This window comes from Delphinapterus leucas, chromosome X, assembly GCF_059928025.1.
Source record: "Delphinapterus leucas isolate spDelLeu-1000000601 "Yukka" chromosome X, BTC_Dleu_Yukka2, whole genome shotgun sequence".
Taxonomy (NCBI): Eukaryota; Metazoa; Chordata; class Mammalia; order Artiodactyla; family Monodontidae; genus Delphinapterus; species Delphinapterus leucas.
Window position 1 is genome coordinate 128563202 of NC_143150.1, and position 21091 is coordinate 128584292.

At 44.2% G+C, this 21091-nt stretch overlaps 2 protein-coding genes and 1 pseudogene across 7 annotated transcripts in view; 1 reads left to right on the top strand and 2 right to left on the bottom strand.

The window, feature by feature from the left end:
* Positions 1-21091, top strand: part of ANOS1 (anosmin 1) — a 193339-nt gene that overhangs the window by 167613 nt on the left and 4635 nt on the right. The window contains exons 9-13 of the mRNA XM_022559806.2: positions 5687-5833; positions 16763-16857; positions 18043-18214; positions 18955-19175; positions 20276-20417. Of these exons, the coding sequence (XP_022415514.2) occupies positions 5687-5833; positions 16763-16857; positions 18043-18214; positions 18955-19175; positions 20276-20417 (777 nt within the window). The remainder of the gene's footprint in view (positions 1-5686; positions 5834-16762; positions 16858-18042; positions 18215-18954; positions 19176-20275; positions 20418-21091) is intronic.
* Positions 1-21091, bottom strand: part of LOC111167216 (uncharacterized) — a 538796-nt gene that overhangs the window by 12135 nt on the left and 505570 nt on the right. For all 6 annotated transcript variants that reach the window (XR_016391420.1, XR_016391424.1, XR_016391422.1 and 3 more), the window contains one exon: positions 1-19324. This exon is cut by the window's left edge. Coding sequence is in view for 1 of the 6 variants with exons in the window: in XM_089904832.1 (XP_089760958.1) it covers positions 19147-19324 (178 nt within the window). In the remaining 5 variants the exon portion in view is untranslated. The remainder of the gene's footprint in view (positions 19325-21091) is intronic.
* LOC115804226 (U5 spliceosomal RNA) lies at positions 11430-11519 on the bottom strand (annotated as a pseudogene).

Consider the following 21091-nt stretch of genomic DNA (forward strand, 5'->3'; position numbering starts at 1 on the left):
GTATACGCACATGCGTACATATACATGTGCAAACACACTCATACATACACATTACTGCAGCACTGGACACATTTCCATCTCTGCCTTCAAAGTGCCTACTGTTGAATTTGGGAGAGAAACGTCAACATGATTACACAGAGACCAGTCCGTTGCACACAGAGCTGCAGGGAAGCATGGCACAGACGGACAGACATGGTGGTGGGAACCAAGAGCACAGCGCTCCTCCTGGGTCCTGAAGAATGGGTGCTCCGTGGGACACAGGGTGTCACCCCACACAAGCGCAGAGTTGGAAGAGAGCATCGTTTGTGCAGAGAATCAGTTTGGGGGTGGGGAGTGGAGGGGGGGTCAGTTCCCTCCCTGGGAGATGTCAGTGACTCCCGTGGGTGTCATAACCATCCACGTGCGAAGGCCACCCTGTGTCTCCCACCTGATGCTCCCTGAAAGCAGAGGTATGTGTTCAGCTGCCTGCTCAGCACCTCCACTGGGATGGCTAACAGGTACTTCAAATGTAACATCCCCAAAACCAAGCTCTTCACTTCCCTGTCACACCCGTTCCTCTCCCAGGCTCTCCTGCCCCAAAAGTTCCCACCGTTCCCCCTTTTGTTCATGCCATCCATAGAGGTCATTCATCATGCTTTGCTATTCTTTCTCTTCAGAAATCCAGTTCATTAGAAAGTCCTTTTGACTCTAATTTCAGATTCTGTGTGGGATCTGTCCAATTCTTGCCCTTGTTCAGCCCACTGTCACCTTTCTTATAAAATAATCTCCTAATTAATATTTGTCTCCACTCTTTCTTAAATGTCCATTTTGTAGACAGCTGCCAAAATATTCTTTAGAAAATATTAACCATATCACAGATTACTCTCCTGAGTTCCACTCTCAAGACTGTCACCTACATCTGCTCTTTGCAAGTCTCCACAGATCTCATCCTCTATTGCTTTCCCATGTTTTCCTCCCCAAATGTCTTCTCAAACCAAAATCCTTTAAACTTCTGCTTCTCCTAAGACCCATTTTTTTTTTTTTTCTATTGGTGGTGGGGATTTCCTCTATTGTGTAAAATAAGTTTGCCTTTTAGTCTCCTGGCTTTTCCAGTAAACAACATTCCTTCCCCATTAGAGACTGGTATGGGATTGCAAACTCCTATAATTTAATATGTGTTTCTGCCCACAACCAAGAACAAGGAGAGGAAAACCCAGCCTTGGCTTGCCATTGTTGAAGTCATGTCATCGAGAATCTCTTCATGGTCCAGCCCACAGACACAACTGTTACAGACTCTGGGTCTCCAGAGCACATCTAGGGCTTTCTCCTTCTTCCTGGGGCATCTCCCCACACACACCTGGTGAGATCCTCTTTAATTAGCTCCCTCTCCCTTCCTCTCAGGTATGATTACAAACCCTTCTCTCTCACTTTAAGCCATTAGGCATCACATAGACTGAAGTCTTCCCTCTCAGTGAGCCACTCAGATCCCCCCAGATACAAACACATCTGTCCTTCACCCCTGAGTGTCTTCCCCTGTCCTCTGGAATCTCCGGTGGAAGTGTCCTTCCTTTTGCACACGACAGATTCCAGTCTGTGGGGTCTAGACCTATCCCTTGGAAAGTACATCCGCTCAACTAAGGTCTCATCTAGGTCAGAGAACAGGGACTGTCCGCCTGTGTGCCAACAGCGGCCGTCAGAGCCCACGTGCTCCAGAAGCCTAGGCATGGCCTGTAGCACTGCTTCCGGAACTCCAGAAGCCTAGGCATGGCCTGTAGCACTGCTTCCGGAACTCCAGAAGCCTAGGCATGGCCTGTAGCACTGCTTCAGGAACTCCTGTGAAAGCAAACCAGTCAGTTGTTCCCGCTCTTACCTGCGCACGCAACCAACTCCTGTTCCCGCGAGACGCTGGTGCCGAGTGTTACGGTCACTTTCTAATCATCTTATACGATGAGGTAACCTTTTACCTGACCAATAAAGAGATGTGACAGTTAACCTACCAAAGGCCGCTTTATGCTAGGATTAACTGATGCCTGTCATGCAGATTCAGAAAAATAAAAAAAGAAGTGATAGTGCAAAGTACCTGTCATAATGCATGTTATTTGGGTGTCAGCGTCGCCGACAGAAGAGACTGGTTTTGCAAAGGATGAGGCAGGATATAGCTGAATACGTGTCAGGATGTTCTTTATAACCCAATGTTGATATATAATCTCGTAAACACTAGTATATGACTTTTACAAGAACACTATATTTCATCATGAAGCAACTAGAAGTAAGGAATAACTACAACTTTATAGTATAAACAAGGGAAATTATATTTTATAGGAATGAGCGTAGTAAATGCCAGCATATAAATTATTTTTTGAATTACATTTTTCCAGGTCTGCGGGGTGCCAGGTGTATTAATGATAAATATTTCGATGCAAGCAAAGCCTGAATGTTCATACAGTTTTATAAAAGGGTCCCTTGAAGGAGGAAAGACATAATACTATCTTTAATGGAAATGTAACTTGCTTTTTTGGAGGTCGGAGGAGTATTTCCAGGGTTGACAGATTCCAAATGTTTTTTATAGTTGCCTCATGCAACTGGAATATACTTCCAGCTCTCCAAAATAAAAATGGAGTGGAGAGAAAATACTCTGAATCTCTCAATCTGAAAAGGTAATCAGAGTTTTGACATCTGGAGAAATAGCATAGTCACTCAATTCTTTTAACTTTTAGGACTATTAAAGAGTATAAATAAGTCAGACCTCATACCTCTTCAGAATGTGAAGGAATGAATTTTATTCCATTTTTGTTTCCTGCTGAAAGTGGAGGACACACTCCGAGTCAAGAACGTCCTCCCAGGACTGAACTATCACGTCTGTCCCTACATGGGGGATGGGGCATGTCCATGCGTGTCTGTGCTGGAAATATTCAATAAAGCAGCAAAGATTCAATCTTGAGATATATACATATATATATATACACATATATATGTATATATGTGTGTGTGTGTATGTATATATATATATATATATATTCACACGTTCTTACGTCTGTAATGAGAAATGAATGTTCCCATGGCATATAAAAGACAGCAGGAAGACAGAATTCACAGAGGTTAAACACGGTTTTCTAAACTGTCTTGGTAGTCTGCTGGCGACTTGTTCCCATCACAGGTTCTTAAGGGAATTAGAAGCATAAATGCGCTTGTGAAAATCTGAAGCCTTTAATTCTTTAAAAGAAACATGCTTTACGTGAAGCAGCAGGATTCTTTAACTGCCTGGTGGTGTCTAGAAAGGGATGCGTTTGGGGGCGGAGCCTTCTGAGGGCTCCGCGTCCCAGGCCCTCCTCTGGGCTCCAGGCTCGGTGTGCTGGCTTCTGCAGGCTGGGAAGCAGCGCCTCCTGCTATCCGGTCTCTGCACATTCCTGGCCCCCAGAACGCCCACCTCCACCTGCGAGCTGAGGACGGAGGTTTGCCATCAGCGGCTAGTAATTTAATCAGCACGCCCGTGTGATGACGCCTCTGTAAAAATCCAGAAAGACGGGGTTCAGAGAGCTTCCGCGGTGGTGAACGCATGCTGGGGGAGGGGCTCCCTTAGACCCTCAGACGTGGAAGCTCCGCCCCCTTTCCCCACACCCTGCCGTGTGCATCACTTCCATCTGCCTCTTCCTGACTTAGATCCTTCTTTTCCCACTCACTTTTCATATATCCAAATCACATTTTATGCTTAGGCATGATTAACTTTGAGGACAGATGTTCTTGTTTACGTGAGCTAAATATGGGCTTACATGACAAGCAATATTGATGTGAACATTTCTATACAAGTTTTTCTACGTTACAGATCCTCATCCCTAGAACAGTCTTTTTTGTTACTGTTGTCTGTGGTTTTGTGTTTGTTTCTTTTTTTAAATTGAAGTATAGTTGATTTACAATGTTGTGTTAGTTTCAGGTATACAGCACAGTGATTCAGTTACACACATGCATGTATTCTTGTTCAGATTTATACCATTATAGGTTATTACAAAATATTGAGTATATTTCCCTCTGCTATACAGCAGGTCCTTGTTGGTTATCTCTTCTATATAGAGTAGTGTGTATATTTTAATCTCAAACTCCTAATTTATCCCTCCGCTTCCCCCCTTGCCCCTGTGGTAACCATAAGTTTGTTCTCTATGTCTGTGAGTATGTTTCTGTTTTGTAGATAAGTTCATTTCTGTCGTATTTTAGAGTCCACATCTAAGTGATACCATATGATATTTGTCTTTCTCTGTCTGACTTACTTCACTCAGTATGATCATCTCTAGGTCCATCCATGTGGCTGCAAATGGCATTACTTCATTCTTTTTGATGGCTGAATAGTATTCCACTGTATATATGTACTGCATCTTTACCCATTCCTCTGTCGATGGACACTTAGGTTGCTGAGTTATATCCTTTTATTATAAACGGGTAATCTATCAAGTAAAATTTTTCTCTGAGTCCTGTGAATTGCTCTTGCAAGTTATTTGAATCTGAGGAAGGGGTCTCTGGAAGCCCCCATCTATAGCAGGTCATCAGAAGCACTGCTGCCAACCTGGACTCGTGACTCGCATCTGAAGCGGGCAGGGGGCACAGTCTTGCAGCACTGAGCCCTTACCCTGTGGGATCTGATGCTGTCTGCAGGTAGAAACTGTCAGATCTGAGTTGAACTGTAGGACACGCCGCTGGGGTCTGAGAATTGGTGGTATGGGGAACCCCTCATACACACACTGCTATTGGGTGCAGAATCCTTAACCTAATAAATGTCAGAGTTATCCAAACATTCATTTGAATTATTTAAACTAAAATGTAAGTACCAACTAATGTAACTATCCCATTCCTTTTAATCAGATCCATTGCATGGATGGTTTGACAGGCACACCCCGGTAAGGAGAAGTACACACTCGATGTACTTTTTCTTCTGGGTCCTCAGTTTTCCTTTCCTTCTCCTGATTCACCGCAGGTCAGCATTTCTCTGCATTCATCCTCATCTCTCCCTCTTCCTCCCACCTTCTCAAGAATGCAGACCTCACAGCTCTATTGGAAAAGTTTTGATAACACATTTCTGACTGCTTTATAATCAATACAGCTTAAGCTGTTATCTCTCAAAGGGCTACTTGGAATTCTGAAAGCAGAAAAGTCTTGTCTCCAAGGACGGAATTTCTAAATGTACAACTTCTAAAATCAGTGAACTGGTAAAGGAGAGATCTGAGGGCAGGAATTTTTGGTATACTTCCTGCTAAGCCGTATAAATTCTCATCTGGCTCTCTAAAGATGGAGGAACATAACATGCTGGTACTTCTGTGAAAAGCTACCTATACTGTTTTCATGAAATGGTATTTTAATATTACTTCATTTACTTCATAACCGCACAAAAGTCTATGTATTGTGAGAAATACTACTTCCACCTGTTACTGAAATCAGAGCATCTTTCCGGGCTGGTGAATGTATGTTGATTCCCAATTTAAGTTCGGGGGATCCCGTGTAATGTATACAGTCTACTTTTAGGTATGCATTCCAGCGTGTGATGAAGGGGGAGGTGTCATCAACTTGAGCTGGAAGGAACGTGTAGTCACATTACATTTTACTTTAAAAGTCAGGCACTAAATATGGATGAATAGCAGAGTGAAATTAAATACACTGGGATTACTATCGGGTTACAGATTTATTTTTAACAAGTAAATCAGAATGTTGTGCTTTGTTGTAGAAGAACAACTTGGGAAAACTAGAAAAAGTGTGATGCAAATACAGCCTCCGTTTCAAAGACGACGGCCCACGCGCCTCCTGGAAATCGGAGCTCCGTTCTATCAGGACAACCAGCTGCAAGTGAAGGTGTACTGGAAGAAGACCGAAGGTGGGTAGATGCTTCTGTTCATTTGTTGTTGTTCTTGCTAAGTTTCAGTTTATATTGGAGGCGAGTTGATTAACAGTGTTCTGTTAGTTTCAAGTGTACAGCAAAGTGATTCAGTTTTACACATACACGCGTGTATTCTTTTTCAAATTCGTTTCCCATTTAGGTTATTACAGAATCCTGAGCAGAGTTCCCTGTGCTACACAGTAGGTCCTTATTAGTTATCGATTTTATATACAGTAGTGTGTATCTGTCAATCCCAATCTCCCAATTTATCCCTCCCGGCCACCCTTCCCCTTTGGTAACCATAAGTTTGTTTTCTAAGTCTGTGAGTCTGTTTTTGCCTTGTAAATAAGTTCATTTGTATTATTTTTTTAGATTCCACATGTAAGCAATATCGTATGATATCTGTCTTTCTCTGTCTGACTTCACTTAGTATGATCATCTCCAGGTCCATTCACGTTGCTGCAAATGGCAATATTTCATTCTTTTTTTATCACTGAGTAAATATTCCATTGTATATATGTACCACATCTTCTTTATCCATTCATCTGTTGATGGACAGTTAGGTTGCTTCCATGTCCTGGCTGTTGTAAATAGAGCTGCAGTGAACATTGTGGTACGTGACTCTTTTTGAATTATGGTTTTCTCAGGGTGTATGCCCAGGAGTGGGATTGCTGGGTCATATGGTAGTTCTGTTTTTAGTTTTTTAAGGAACCTCCATACTGTTCTCCATAGTGGCTGTATCAATTTACATTCCCACAAGCAGTGCAGGAGGATTCCCTTTTCTCCACACCCTCTCCAGCATTTATTGTTTGTAGACTTTTTGATGATGGCCATTCTGACTGGGGGGTGTGGTGATACTTCATTGTAGTTTTGATTTGCATTTCTCTGATAATTAGCAATGTTGAGCATCTTTTCATGTGCCTCTTGGCCATCTGTATGTCTTTGGAGAACTGTCTATTTAGGTTTTCTGCCCATTTTTTTCACTGGGTTGTTTGTTTTCATGATATTGAGCTGTGTGAATTGTCTGTATATTTTAGAGATTAATGCCTCGTCAGTCACATCGTTTGCAAATATTTTCTTCCATTCCGTAGGTTGTCTTTTCATTTTGTTTATGGTTTCCTTTACTGTGCAAAAGCTTTTAAGTTTAATTAGGTCCCATTTGTTTATTTTTGTTTTTATTTTCATTAATCTAGGAGGTGGATCAAAATGATTTTGCTGGGATTTATGTCAGAGAGTGTTCTGCCTATGTTTTCCTCTAAGAGTTTTATATTTGTTGTTTGCATTGAAGAGCGCTGTGATGTAAGGGTGCTTTTGCAAACATCACCGTCGAGCCACACTATTGATATTAAGGAAACGGTAGCTGAACAAAACACATGCTTTTTAAAAAATCATTATTAAATGCCTTGCTCTCCTGAAGTCTGAATGGGTTGCCTCTGATTCCCAGGAATCTGTATCACATACTGAAATCTTCTGCTTACATGTGATCATTTCAGGGATATTAGCCTGTCTTCATGTCTTTCCTAAGAAGGTTGATCTTGTGTCCCAAACACTTGAGACAGTCATTATTTTGCACTGTAAATTCTTGTTCTAAATTAGAAGACCTATAATGCAAATAATTTGGAAAATAGAATAAAAGAGCCGATTCTCTTCTCAATATCATTTCATAGAAATAGCGTTTTACTGGATTTTCTTTCAGAAGTCTCCTATACCTCTGTTTCTCACTCAGTTGTTTTATGTGTATATGCGTGTGTTTGTAAAGCACATTTTCATAAAATACTAATTTGCATTCTATATTGTTGGTATTTTTAATAACATTTTAAAATGGCTGCCTTGATGGATATTATGCCATAATGATTCCACTACAGTCAAACATTTAGCTGCCTTCAGAATTTCCATCTTATAATCAATACTGCAATGAACAGTCACCCTTAGAATAGATTCTTTTTTCTCTTTATCTTTGGGATAAATTCCTTTTGTTTCTTTGTTTTCTGTACTCTTAGAATATTTATTTTGCATTATTGAAATAGTATTTTTAGAGTTACTTGATATACATTTTTATATTTATCACTTTTGTGCATTTTAAGACATAAACTCTATTTTAAGCAAAAAACAATAGATTGTTTCAAGAATGCAGTTTTTAAAATTCTTCTTATTTTTCTGAAGTGCTATTTTACTCAGGGTACGGCTCACGAGCCATTGGGGATATTGGTGTTGGAGCTCTTCTTGTTCCAGAATTTTCTTCCAAGCTGCTGAAATTCATTCTCTAGGTAAAATAACATTACCAATCATGTTAATGTTTTATTACTATCATATGTTAATTTAAATTTTATTTATTGAATATTAATTATTAAATTAAAAGTTAATATATCCATATTATGACATTTAATGATAGTTTTAAGTTAATATTAAATTGTAAAATTTATTTGATCTATTGTACAGTCAAGCCCTCCACATCAGTGGGTTCTGTATCTGCGAATTCAACCAACTGTGGATTGTGTACTATGTTTAAGATTGGCAGTGGGTTGAATCCAAGCACGCAGAACCCACAGATACGAAGGGCTAACTGTGGGACTCGAGCAGCCTGGAATTTGGTATCCAGGGTGTGGATCCAATCCCCACTCTCCAGTGGGTACCAAAGGATGACTGTATTTATCAATTTCAAATTAGAATTGTATGTCAATATGACATATTAATAAAACAACATATTAATATAATACTGAAAATGTACACATCTCATGTAAGGAAATGAAAACGTACACACACGGGAGGTGCAAACATCTTAAGCTCAGAATAGTAACCACCCTTTCCTGACTTCTAAAATTGAAGATTTGTTTTCCGTGTATTTGAATGTATACAGATGGAATCATACAGTTTGCATTACTCTTCTCACAGTGAACACTGCATGTGGGAAACCCGTCCATCCTGTTGCAGGAAGCCGTGATTCATCCATTTAAAAATCACTGCATAGTCATCCCTGGTACAGCAGTTGACGGAGATTTGGTTTGTTCAGATCTTTTCAGCAGTTGATGGAGATTTGGTTTGTTCCAGGGATGGGCTATTCAGAATGGCCCTGCTGTGAAGAGCCTATGACATGTCTTTTGATGCACGTGTGTACCTATTCCCCCACAGAGGGTGGGATTCTCAGATCATAGAGGATGATGACCTTTAGAAGATACTGAGAATTTCCAAAGTGGCTGGACCAATGCACTTTCCCACCAGGAGGGTAAGATGGTCCCCACTGCCCCACATGCTTTCCCCCGTGAGGCATGTTCTGTCTTTCTCAGTTGAGCCTTTCTGGTACGTGTGACGTGATGGCTCAGTGCCGTTTGAATTTGCATTTTTCTGGTCATCCAGGCGTTGAACACCTTTTCATAAGTTTACTGGCGATGGAGCTCCTGTTTTTCAAAGCACTTTTCAACTGTTTAGCCAGCCTGTCCTGCAAGAGTCCTTTATATGTGGAGTATATGAGTCATCTGCTGGTTTCATCTTAGTATTTTCTACTTTTATTTTTTTCACATTCTTAATAGTTCTTACTTTTAGAGATTATCAGTTCATCATTTTGTTTCCTTGAGGCTTACCGCTCTTTGTGTCCTGTTTAAGAAATCTTTGCCTATGCCAGGGTCACAAAGATACTCTCCTTATCTCCTAGGAGTTATACTGTTTCATCTTTCTCTAGCTTTTACCCAGATTTGATTATTGTTGTAAGCAGCTACTGTAGGGCATCAATGTCCTTTCATTTTTCTTTCCCTCTTTTTTTCCCCAAAACAAAGAACTTTTTATTGAAGTATTAGTTGATTTACAATGTTGTGTTACTTTCAGGTATACAGCAAAGTGATTCAGTATTACATATATATATGTCTATTCTTTTTCACATTCTTTTCCATTATCGGTCATTAGAATATATTGAATATAGTTCCCTGTGCTATAAAGTAGGACATTGTTGTTTATCTACTTTATATACAGTCATTTGTATCTGCTAATCCCAAACTCCTAATTTATCCCTCCCCCACCCCCTGTGCCCTCTGGTAATCGTAAGTTTCTTTTCTAAGTCTGTGAGTCTGTTTCTTTTTGAAAGTAATTTTATTTTTATAATTTTTTTTACATTCACATGTAAGTGACATCATGATATTTGTCTTTCTCTGTCTGACCTACTTCACTTAGTACGATCATCTCTAGGTCCATCCATGTTGCTGCAAATGGCATTACTTCATTCTTTTTTATGACTGAGTAATATTCCATTGTATATATATACCACATCTTCTTTATCCACTCATCTGTTGATGGACACTTAGGTTGCGTCCATGTCTTGGCTATTGTAAATAGTGCTGCTACGAACACAGGGGTGCCTGTATCTTTTTAAATTATAGTTTTGTCTGGATATATGCCCAGGACTGGGATTGCTGGATCATATGGTAGTGCTATTTTTAGTTTTTTTGAGGAAACTCCATACTGTTTTCCATAGTGGCTGCACCAGTTTACATTCCCACCAACAGTGTAGGAGGATTCACTTTTCTCCACATCCTCTCCAGCATTTATTATTTGTAGACTTTTTAATGATCGCCCTTCTGACTGGTGTGAGGTGGTACGTCACTGTAGTTTTGATTTGCGTCTCTCTAATAATTAGCGATAATGAGCACCTTTTCATGTGCCTATTGACCATCTGTATGTCTTCTTTGGAGAAATGACTATTTAGGTCTTCTGCCCATTTTTGGATTGGATTGTTTTCTTGTTATTAAACTCTACGAGCTGTTTGTATATTTTGGAAATTAAACCCTTGTTGATTGCATCATTTGCAAATATTTTCCCCCATTGCATAGGGTATCTTTTTATTTTGTTTATGGTTTCCTTTCTGTGCAAAAGCTTGTAATTTTGAATAGGTCCCATTTGTTTATTTTTGCTTTTATTTCTATTGCCTTGGGAGACTGACGTAAGAAAACGTTTGTACAATTTATGTAAGGGAATATTTTGCCAATACTCTATCCTAGGAGTTTTATGGTGTCATGACTTATATTAAGCCATTTTGAGTTTATTTTTGTGTATCGTGTTAGAGAATGTTCTAATTTCCTTCTTTTACATGTAGCTGCTCAGTTTTCCCAGCACCACTTATTGAAGAGACTGTCTTTTCTCCAGTGTATATTCTTGCCTCCTTTGTCATAGATTAATTAACCATAAGTGTGTGGGTTTATTTCTGGACTTTCTATCCTGTTCCATTGATCTATATTTCTGTTTTTCTGCCAGTACCTCAGTATTTACGGTAGCTTTGTAGTATAGTCTGAAGTCAGGGAGCTGTGATTTCTCCAGCTCTGTTCTTCCTTCTCAAGATTGTTGTGGCTATTTTGAGGTCTTTTGTGTTTCACAGACGTTTTAAAATGTTTTGGTCTAGTTCTTTGAAAAATGCCATTGGTAATTTGATAGGGATTGCATTGAATCTGTAGATTGCCTTGGGTAGTATGGTTATTATAACAATATTGATTCTTCCAGTCCAACAGTATGGTATAACTGTCCATCTCTGTCAGCTTCAGTTTCTTTCATCAGCATCCTATAGCTTTTGGAGTACAGGTCTTTTGCCTCTTCAGGTAGGTTTATTCCTAGGTATCTTATTCTTATTTTTCTTTCCCCCTCTCCACGGAAATCTTTAGTAAAAGGCAAAAGATTTATATGATCTGAAGAGAAACCAGAGTATGAATGGTATTTTATTCTTTTTGATGCAATGGTAAATGGGATTGTTTCCTTAATTTCTCTTTCTGATAGTTTGTTGTAGTGTGTAGAAATGCAACAGATTTCTGTATATTAAGTTTGTATCCTGCAACTTTACTGAATTCATCGATGAGCTCTAGTAGTATTCTGGTAGTATCTTAAGGGCTTTTTTTATGTATGGTATCATGTCATATGCAAGCAGTGACAGTTTTACATCTTCCTTTCCAATCTGGATTCCCTTTCTTCTCTGATTGCTGTTGCTAGGACTTCCAAAACTATGTTGAATAAAAGTGACAAGAGTGGGCATCCTTGTCTTGTTCCTGACCTTGGAGGAAATGCTTTCAGCTTTTCACTGTTGAGTATGATGTTAGCTGTGGTTTTGTCATATATGGTCTTCATTATGTTGAGGTAGGTTCCCTCTATGCCCACTTTCTGGAGAGTTTTCATCAGAAATTGATGTTGAATTTTATCAAAAGCTTTTTCTGCATCTATTGAGATGATCATATGGTTTTTACTCTTCAGTTTGTTAATATGGTGTATCACATTGATTGATTTGAGGATATTGAAAAATCCTTGCATCCCTGGGATAAATCCCACTTGATCATGGTGTATGATCCATTTAATATACTGTTGGATTTGGTTCGCTAGTATTTTGTTGAGGATGTTTGCATCTATGTTCATCAAAGGTACTGGCCTATAATTTTCTTTTTTTGTGGTATCTTTGGCCGGTTTTGGTATCAGGGCGATGGTGGCCTCACAGAATGAATTCGGATGTGTTCCTTCCTCTGCAGTTTTTTGGAATGGTTTCAGAAGTACAGGTATTAACTCTTCTCTAAATGTTTGACAGAATTTGCCTGTGAAGGCATCTGGTCCTGGACTCTGGTTGTTGGGAGTTTTTTAATCACAGTTTCACTTTCAGTACTGGTAATTGGTCTGTTCATATTTCCTATTTCTTCCTGGTTCAGTCTTGGGAGATTGTACCTCTCTAAGAGTTTGTCCGTTTCTTCTGGGTTGTCTGTTTTATTGGCATATAGCTGCTTGTAGTAGCCTCTTATGATTCTTTCTATTTCTCTGGTGTTGGTTATAACTTCTCCTTTTTCATTTCTAATTTTATTGATTTGAGCCTTCTCCCTTTTTCTTCTTGATGAGTCTGGCTAAAGGTTTATCAACTTTGTTTATCCTTTCAAAGAACCAGCTTTTTAGTTTCTTTCATCTTTTCTATTTTCTATTATTTTTTTAGTCTCTGTTTATTCAAAATAAGGATTAGTCAGAAGCACTTTTTTCCCTTGCTTGCTTCTTGGTTGCTTATTTACTAGTAATTCACTGGAATATTTATATGGAAACAAGCTAACGGTATTATTTACAACTAAGCAAAGTCACTGCAAACAAGTGTCTGTAAGCAACTATTATAGGTAAAACACTGTACAGTTGTAAAGTAGTACTTGGACCAGAATAACGTAGACTTTAAGTTCTTAAATAAGGGTGGGATCTGCTAGGGAGAAGAGGGACCAGGACCGGACATGAAGGAACTCCAGTTTCAGCACAAAGAGGGGTGAGGCAGTAGAGGACAGTGCAAGTGAGTGCCCAGAGGAGCTGGAGAACACGGGGAGATTTGAGACAGAAGCCGAGGCGGGCAAGGGGTTTAAGAAGAGGGAGGGGGCTTCCCTGGTGGCGCAGTGGTTGAGAGTCCACCTGCTGATGCAGGGGACACGGGTTCCTGCCCCAGTCCGGGAGGATCCCACGTGCCGCGGAGTGGCTGGGCCCGTGAGCCGTGGCGCTGAGCCTGTGCTCTGCAACGGGAGAGGCCACAACAGCGAGAGGCCCACGTACTGAAAGAAAAAAAAAAAACGCTACCTTATGCTACTGATTTTAAAATGAAAGGAGACACAGTGGATGCTCACAGAGTGTGTATTTGAAGACTCGTGTAGTCACTAAGGTTTATTTGTAACCCCTAACCAGTCCTGGGGGGCGCTTGTGTGGTCCTTTGTGGGGGTGCTCGTGCAGGGAGTGGCGATGGGCTTGAGTCGCCCCACGTACACGTTCCCACCTGAAGCAGAGGGGACGCCGCCCTCTCGTTTCCACTCTCACGCTGGCGACACATCCTTTGCCCGGTCTGTTTAGCGCCGTGGGTTTCTGGTCTGTTGTGTTGCATTGCCTTGCTTTTTGTTGGAGAGATTTGTTCTGGTTAAAGTGGCCCCAAGCAGAGTGGTGGAGTGCTGCCTTTGCTGACTGATACATGAGGCTGCCTGGGAGGTGCTAGTCACATTGGTAGTGTGTGATGAAGTTCCGAAAAGGTAAAAGAAGTGTCTAAATGTGTCATTTTTGAGATGGTGATGGATTAAAAAAAAAGTACAGTGGAGGCGTTATTGTGAGGCTGAAAGCAAAAGAAATTTACTGTCCTGCTACCCAGGATCATGAAAATAATTTCAACTAGAGTTTTTTAAGTAAAGAAATATTACAGTTAATTATGACTTTATTAAATAAGTTTTTAAAAAAGAAAAACACACATAAAATAAGATTATGTATTGACTGGCTGGCAAAAATGTGGTGACCAGAAGCTCACGGGAAACTAACACTGTATTTCTCCAAGAAACAGCCATCCCAAACCCTCACTTGTGTGAATTGTGTAGACCTGCATGAGAAACACATGCCAGTTTTTGATTAAGCTTGGAAGAGTGTGGACTGCTGTGTACGTGTCTGAAAAAGTGCCATGAAGGACTGCTTAAAAGACAGCCTGTTCATTTTAATCATGTCTTAAAGGAGTGGGTTTTATTCGGGTTTGGTGAAGGCAACAGAGACAACGGCCACTGAGAAGGTAGTTTGTTACTCACGGCTCCCAGGAGGGGGGACCCTCCACACCACTCGGGCCACCTGGGGAGGCACCAGGGTCGGTCAGGAAGCAGGAAACTGCTCAGAAGCCTTTACTCTGGCGAGTAGGAGAGGCAAGATGGTCTCAGGATTGGCTAGTCTGGATCCTTTCGGTGGGCTCTGGCTCAGGGGCTGTCCCCACCTACCTGGCCCTGGGGTGATAAGGGTGGTGGCCCAGAGTGTGAGGGCCCCATAGAGGAGGTGCTGGGGAGGGGCTCTGGGTCGGCTGGTCTGCACGGGGCAGCGGCCACCCTGCGAGGGCGGTCCCGGCAGGGTCTGCAAGGCTGCAAGATGTCAGAACATCACAGATACAGAAAACAAAAAGGTGTGATTAAATAAGAGGCAAGCTGAACGCAAGGGCAATTGAGGGCAGGGATCAAGGGTGTGGTTTTAGAAGCGCTGAGTTTGAAAAGCATCTACATGGGACAGGAAGTTGGGAACACCAGCTCCTCCAGGGAACAGCTCAGGTGAAGGTAGAAACGCAGAGCCGTCTTGGAAAGCCTTGGGCTTGGGTGAAATTCTTCACGGAGGTGGCAGATCCAGAGAGAGTAGGCGTGGACTCAGGCAGGGCGGCGTTGAGAGCTGAGGGCTCCGACGTGTTGCTCGGTGCGTCCTCTTATGGAAACACAATTACGCTGTCAGATGTGTGTGGGGTTCTTAGGAGACCTGGAGCCACGGGTATCAATTACACATCATAGCACTGGAGTGCAGCAAACTGGCATGCAGCCCCGGCTGCTCCGGACCAGGGAATGTCAGCCCTGCTGTGTGCCCGACTTTGGAACTTGCTACTCTGTCCGATATGGGAGCCACGAGCCCCGTGGAGCAGCTGAATCTTAAATTCAGTGATTTAAGATTCAGCTGCAGCAGCAGTGTGGTGACGAGGGGTCACCACATACAGAAGCTTCCGTCGTGGCAGACAGTTGTGTGGGATGGTGCCCTGCCCCCCGTTATCCACACCGACCAGGCCCAGTGCCAACCTCCTTCCAGGTTCCCCTGCGAGGTCAGCTCCTCTGTGAGCTGCACCAGCGCTTCAGTGACAGTTGCAACCCTCTGTCGGGATGCCGTACCTCTCTCGCCCTCTGTGTTCAGCTGTAGGCTCATCTCCCTCCAACCTGACTGAGACCTGACTCATGCACTTTATTACTTGTCCAGCCCCCTTAGGATTTAAGAGGCGTGAGAGCAGCTGCTCCTGGGAGGTTATTTCACTACGATGCCTAGAGCGGCAGGACTTGTTGAAAGAAAGGATTTGAATTCACTCAATGACTGACTTCAGCCTTAATAACGTGCAATTCTTTTCTTAAAAAAAAGCCCTTGATGTCTGCCATGTAAAGAGTTAAAAACCTCTAGTCAGAGGGTTCCCCTTTTAGCTAAACACCATTGGTGCCCACTTGCTGTTTATTTTCTCAGATTGAAAGTTCTTCTTTTCTCATTCCAAAGTGCTCGCAGCAAGTTCCCACCAGAACCACCCAATTTCATCCAAGAGTTTTCCCCTCGGAAAACCTCCATCAAACACTTGGCGTGAGCATTCGGACGAGATGCTAATCACCCAGGGAAGCGATGCCTTTCACACCCGGGGACACACTGGGGTGATTATTAAGCCCAGGATTGCCCAGACCTCCTTTCCCACACTCAGTGACCGGCTTCTCATCACGGTGTCTTTTTTTCCATTCGGTCGGCCAAAGTAAAGACACGTGCAGAAAACGTGCTGCTCCAGCTGGAAGTGGAAACGTTTAAGGAGCCCGTATGCTGGGCTGGCTTTGAGAGCAGGCCTTGTTTCCGTAGCGATCGCACACAGGCACTGCAAGGATGCACCATTAAGGCACCGGGAGGCTGTTCACCCTGTATCTTCTGATGAGGGGGCCCTGTCACAGCAAGGCTCGAGATGGAGCACATCTGAAGGGCCAGGTCTTCAAGTCGAGGGAAAGGCTTTTGTTCCTGCCTGGGCTTGACAGCCTCTCCATCAGCTTCGTCAGAAAAATGTAGGGTTCAGAGACTTGAGACGAGTCTCTCTTAGAGCCTAGGAAATAAGAGAATGGCTGCTGAGCGTTACCCTTTGTTGGGGGATTTATTACTGTGGACACCATGGCGAGGTTATTCTCAAGACCTCTGTGGAGTCATTTTGCTATGACTTTCCTAATTGTTTTTTTCTGTGTGGTTCTCGTATTTCAATTCGCTTTTCCTCTGATGGCTTATTACTTTTTCCCCCCTGACTCTAGTCAGAATTTTGGGAGCCCCACCTCCTCTGGATCACCTGCAGGACTCTGTCCTTCCTTCCTGGCCTGTCGTGCTTTAAGGACTTGGGGCTGCGTGCACCGTGACTTGCAGGCTGTTCTTTTTTGCTGATTGGTGTTGACCTTACAGATCCCGGTGTCAGTCGGTATCACGTGCAGTGGTTTCCGGAAGTCTGTGCCCACAACGCATCTGCCGGGGTGGAGGCATCCTCGGGCGTGACCCAGGTGAGGAGGTGGCCGAAATGCCGGATTCTGAATGGCTTCTAGACTCACCTGATCGGGGGACAAAGCTGGACAGAGAGAGGTGCAGGTCGTGTGTCCAGTGGGTAACTCGTCCTCACCAGGCTCTGTAAGGGACCCATGACCAGGTGGGAGCGGGAGACACAGGGTCACCTGTTCACTCATCTCTCGGCCCTTCACAACCTCACACGTCATCAGTCAGCACAGGGCGGGCCCTGAGATGCAGACATTCAGGACACAGCTCGTGGGGAGCTCCCAGGATACAGGGGAAACGCTGCCAGTCTCATCTTAATTGCACGAAAGCTCTGAATTGTTTTCTGGATTTTGACTCGGCACAATGACCTAAAAGGTCTCATTTCCCCCAGGGAATTTCTATACGACACTATCATTCAGCATCTCCTTTGCTGCATCCCTAACTTCCACCAACTCGTCCAGGTAATGAAAGATACGGCCCGTCCTGTGATGTTCTGCCTTTAAGGGTCCCAGAGATGCTCCTGCTGCAGCTCTCGTACATGTGCACGAAGCCCTGACAACTACACCCTAGAACGGGCACGCACACCCAACACCCAAAGGCGAAGAAACCTCGCGCAAGCTCGTTAGGCCCGTCAGTGTCAGTTCTCCCGTTAGCGTAAGGTTATACCCTCAGCCTCTCACTCTGCCCGCAGCTGAGTCTGCTTTTCGTAATCCTGTTTAATCGCAAACTTCCGGCCGGCAGCAATCACAGCCCTCCCAGCAGCGGAGGCAATACACTGCTCAAGAATGTCTTCCTTTCCGTAAGGAAAAACTCACAGCTAAAGCACGCCTGTGTCTCAGAGAAGCCCGAGTTAGCTTTTTTTGTATTAACAACTTAGGTGTCTGTTTACGGCGTTACCCACCACGCTGCCTCCCACCTTGCCCCGCTGCTGCTCATGAGGGCTGCAAGTCGGCTGCTTACGTGGAAGTGCTGCCGTCCCGTCGGGTTCTGGAGCCTGTGTCCCACCCCATGGGAGCCTCTCACAGTTGTAATAAATGAAAGCAGGGCCCCTGTCTCCTTTGCACTTTTTATGAAAGCTGTGTTGCACACGTCCCATATATAGGAAGACAGCCTTGGTGGAGGTAGGAGTTCCTCTCCTGCCAATTTCGTACCCTCGTGAGATTTACTGTTAGCGTATTCTCTCTCTCTCTCTCTAGGAAAATTACATGATTCTTCAAGATCTGGCATTTTCCTGCAAATACAAGGTGACCGTCCAACCCACACGGCCAAAGGGCCGCTTGAAAGCAGAAACCGTTTTCTTTACGACCCCACCGTGCTCCGCTCTGAAGGGCAAAAGCCACAAGCACGTCAGCTGCCCCGGCGATGCAGGTACGTTTCACGCGAACTTCCAAGGTTGCGGCTGTGATGCTGGCAACTCTGTACACATTTCCAGACCGCATTTCACAAGAGCCTACAAACCCAAAGTATCCCCCTTTCTAAACTGCAGCGTGACGGCCCACTTGGGAGGTAACAAACGTATGAAGGCACGTATTACATCCTCATTGCAACAGCTTTGGCGGACAGCCTTTGCTGGCGTGTCAGCCCTTTAGAAATGAAACCGAGGGTCTGTGTACTGCTTGTGCTTTGGCGCACTTTATGTAAGTGATTTCACTTTTATCCCGGCCCTCTGCTGTGGGCGTCACCTCGACATGCTTTCCGAACGCCCCGTCTTTAGCTTCCCAAGCCTCTCCTAAAACGGGGGCAGCTATTCTCAGACGCAGACCCCTGAGCGCCTTCTAGTAACTTCCGACGACTCTTGTAGTACCTTGAACATTCACCCGTCTCACTGCAGTCTCTCCTGTTCTCTAAGTGGCCAGGTCCCGCCAGATCACAAAATTCTTCCTGTCTTCCACCCCCAAAGCAGGACTCTCAACGTAGCGCCCAAGGGAGCAGAAGCACATGGCACAAAGGTGCAGGGCTGAGGCTGCCTCCGCACAGGTTGCTGGGACAACTGTCTGACCCCATGCTCCCGAGGCGGCCAGCCGAACCTCACGGGACGTACCTGCCGCCTAGGGCCCCTCTCGCACTCTCCTTCCCCTGACCCAGCCTTCCTCTTCCCGCTGCTCCAGGTCACGTTCATTCCAAAGTGCAAGCCAAACCTGAGAACCTGTCGGCCTCCTTTGTGGTCCAGGACACGAACATCACAGGGCGCTTCTCCTGGAAGCTGAGCAAGGCCACCGTCCAGCGGCCCGTGACCGGCTTCCACGTGACATGGGCCGAGGTCACGACTGAGAGCAGGCAGAACGGCCTTCCCAACAGCCTCATCCTGCAGTCCCAGATCCTCCCGGCGGTGGGTGCCCCTCCCTCCCGGGCCCCCCGGCTGGCACCCGCACCGTAGGGTGGTTACTCACTGTTGGCGCCCACGTCCCATCACGCTGGGGCCAGTTGTTGAGCCGCGTGTGTGCGTTGTCTTCTCCCGAGTGTATTATTTCGCAGGTACTGAAAGACACCACACAAGTGTTGCCGTGAACAAACTGTCGTCTAGATGAACTGTGATTACTAGAGCCCCTCTTCAACACACGTCTCCTGTCGACACGGGATGCATGCGGTGTAACCATTTTCTTCTCCTTTGTGAAGCCCGTGTCCCTCTGGCCCAAGTGGACAGGCCCTGTTTGAAGGGTTAAATTTGGGGAAAAATTAGCTAAGAGAACCTTCTTCTTTCTCTCCGTTTCCCCACTTCAAATGTGGCCAGAGCCCATAATGAGTTGGCCTGTCTTCCAGGCCACTAATTCCTTGGCTTGAAAAAAAAGACCCATGTACAGGCTTTTACCAGCTCTAAAAATGCCCTTAGAATATCCAACTCCTGCTCCAAAAAGAAAAAGAAAAAACAAACAAAAAAACCCCTTAAATCCCAGAAGGAAAAATTCCATGGAATTGGAAAGTAATTTTTCTATGTGTGTATATATTAGGTTTTATTGAGTTTTGAGAAAAATAAACACTGTTGGCTATGGGCATTGACAGATAGATAGATACTGCATCTTAAGGAACATAGTTGGCTCGCTTACGGAAATGTGGATTACCAAGAATTCACACCACAAGATGTGCAGATGAAAACTTTAAACCATGGGAAAGTCTTGGGTTGAGGAATACAAAATGCAGTCCCAGGGGTGAGCCCTGAGACTGGCCCTGGCCCATCTTAACTCTGCAAGTGTCCCCGGCTGCCAAGAGCTGGGCTCTCAGTGCCGAGGCTGCCCAGCAGGGCAGGACTCTAGCAAACAAGGACAGACGTTCGACCGACCACGCTGGGGTGTCAAAGCAACCGCACCCGCGTTTACACGGTGATCGCGGGCGTGCGGGCGGGAGGAAACGGGCAGAGAATGAGAGAGTCCGTCGTGTGGCTTTGTAGTCAAGAGGGGCCTAACGGGCGCGTCCTCTCCTGTGCCCCCTCAGGATCGCTCCGTGCTCACGGTGCCAGGTCTGCGGCCGGCCACCCTCTACCGCCTGGAGGTGCAGGTGCTGACCGCAGGCGGGGAGGGACCCGCCACCATCAGGACCTTCCGGACCCCCGACCTCCCACCCTCGGCTGCACACAGTGAGTGCCGGGGGCCCCCGCCAGCTTTGGGGACACAGAGAAAGTCTTGCTGAAAACACGAAAATCAACAGATCACTGCAGATTCCTACGGATAGGGAATTCTCTGAACCTGAACTTCTTCCAGGCCTTTGTATGTGCTTTTCCTGGCGGCCACGCCTGCTGCCCGCAGCCCACCTTACACGCTTCCTGGCCCTGCTCCCTCCTCCCTCCCCCCTCCCTCCCCGCCTTCCTTTCTGTTACTTCCTTTTCCATACTTCCATTTTTTCCCCTACATGATGCATGCTTTCTCCTTGTCTTTTAACCACAGATACACATGGGAGGGAAAAAAATCTATCGTCTCATATCAATCTGAATTTTTGGTTTTTAAATTAAGATGTTCAAATATGACAAAATAGCAAACAGCATTTGGCTACGGAGCTTATTTTCTTATTACATATATTGTTACTATAATCTGTATTACATGAATTTTCTTCATAATATGACCCAAATCAATCTACTTGACTCACTGCTACGTTAAAAATAATTGTCACGTATTGTTTCAAAACAATGAGCCTCTTGTTGGTTTTTAAATTATGCACTTTGCTTTTCTAGCTTAAACCTTTGACGTGGCTTTTTAAGTTTATGTGTTAAGAAAACTGCGAAGTCGTTCTCGTTTTACTTGTTTTTTAAAAAAT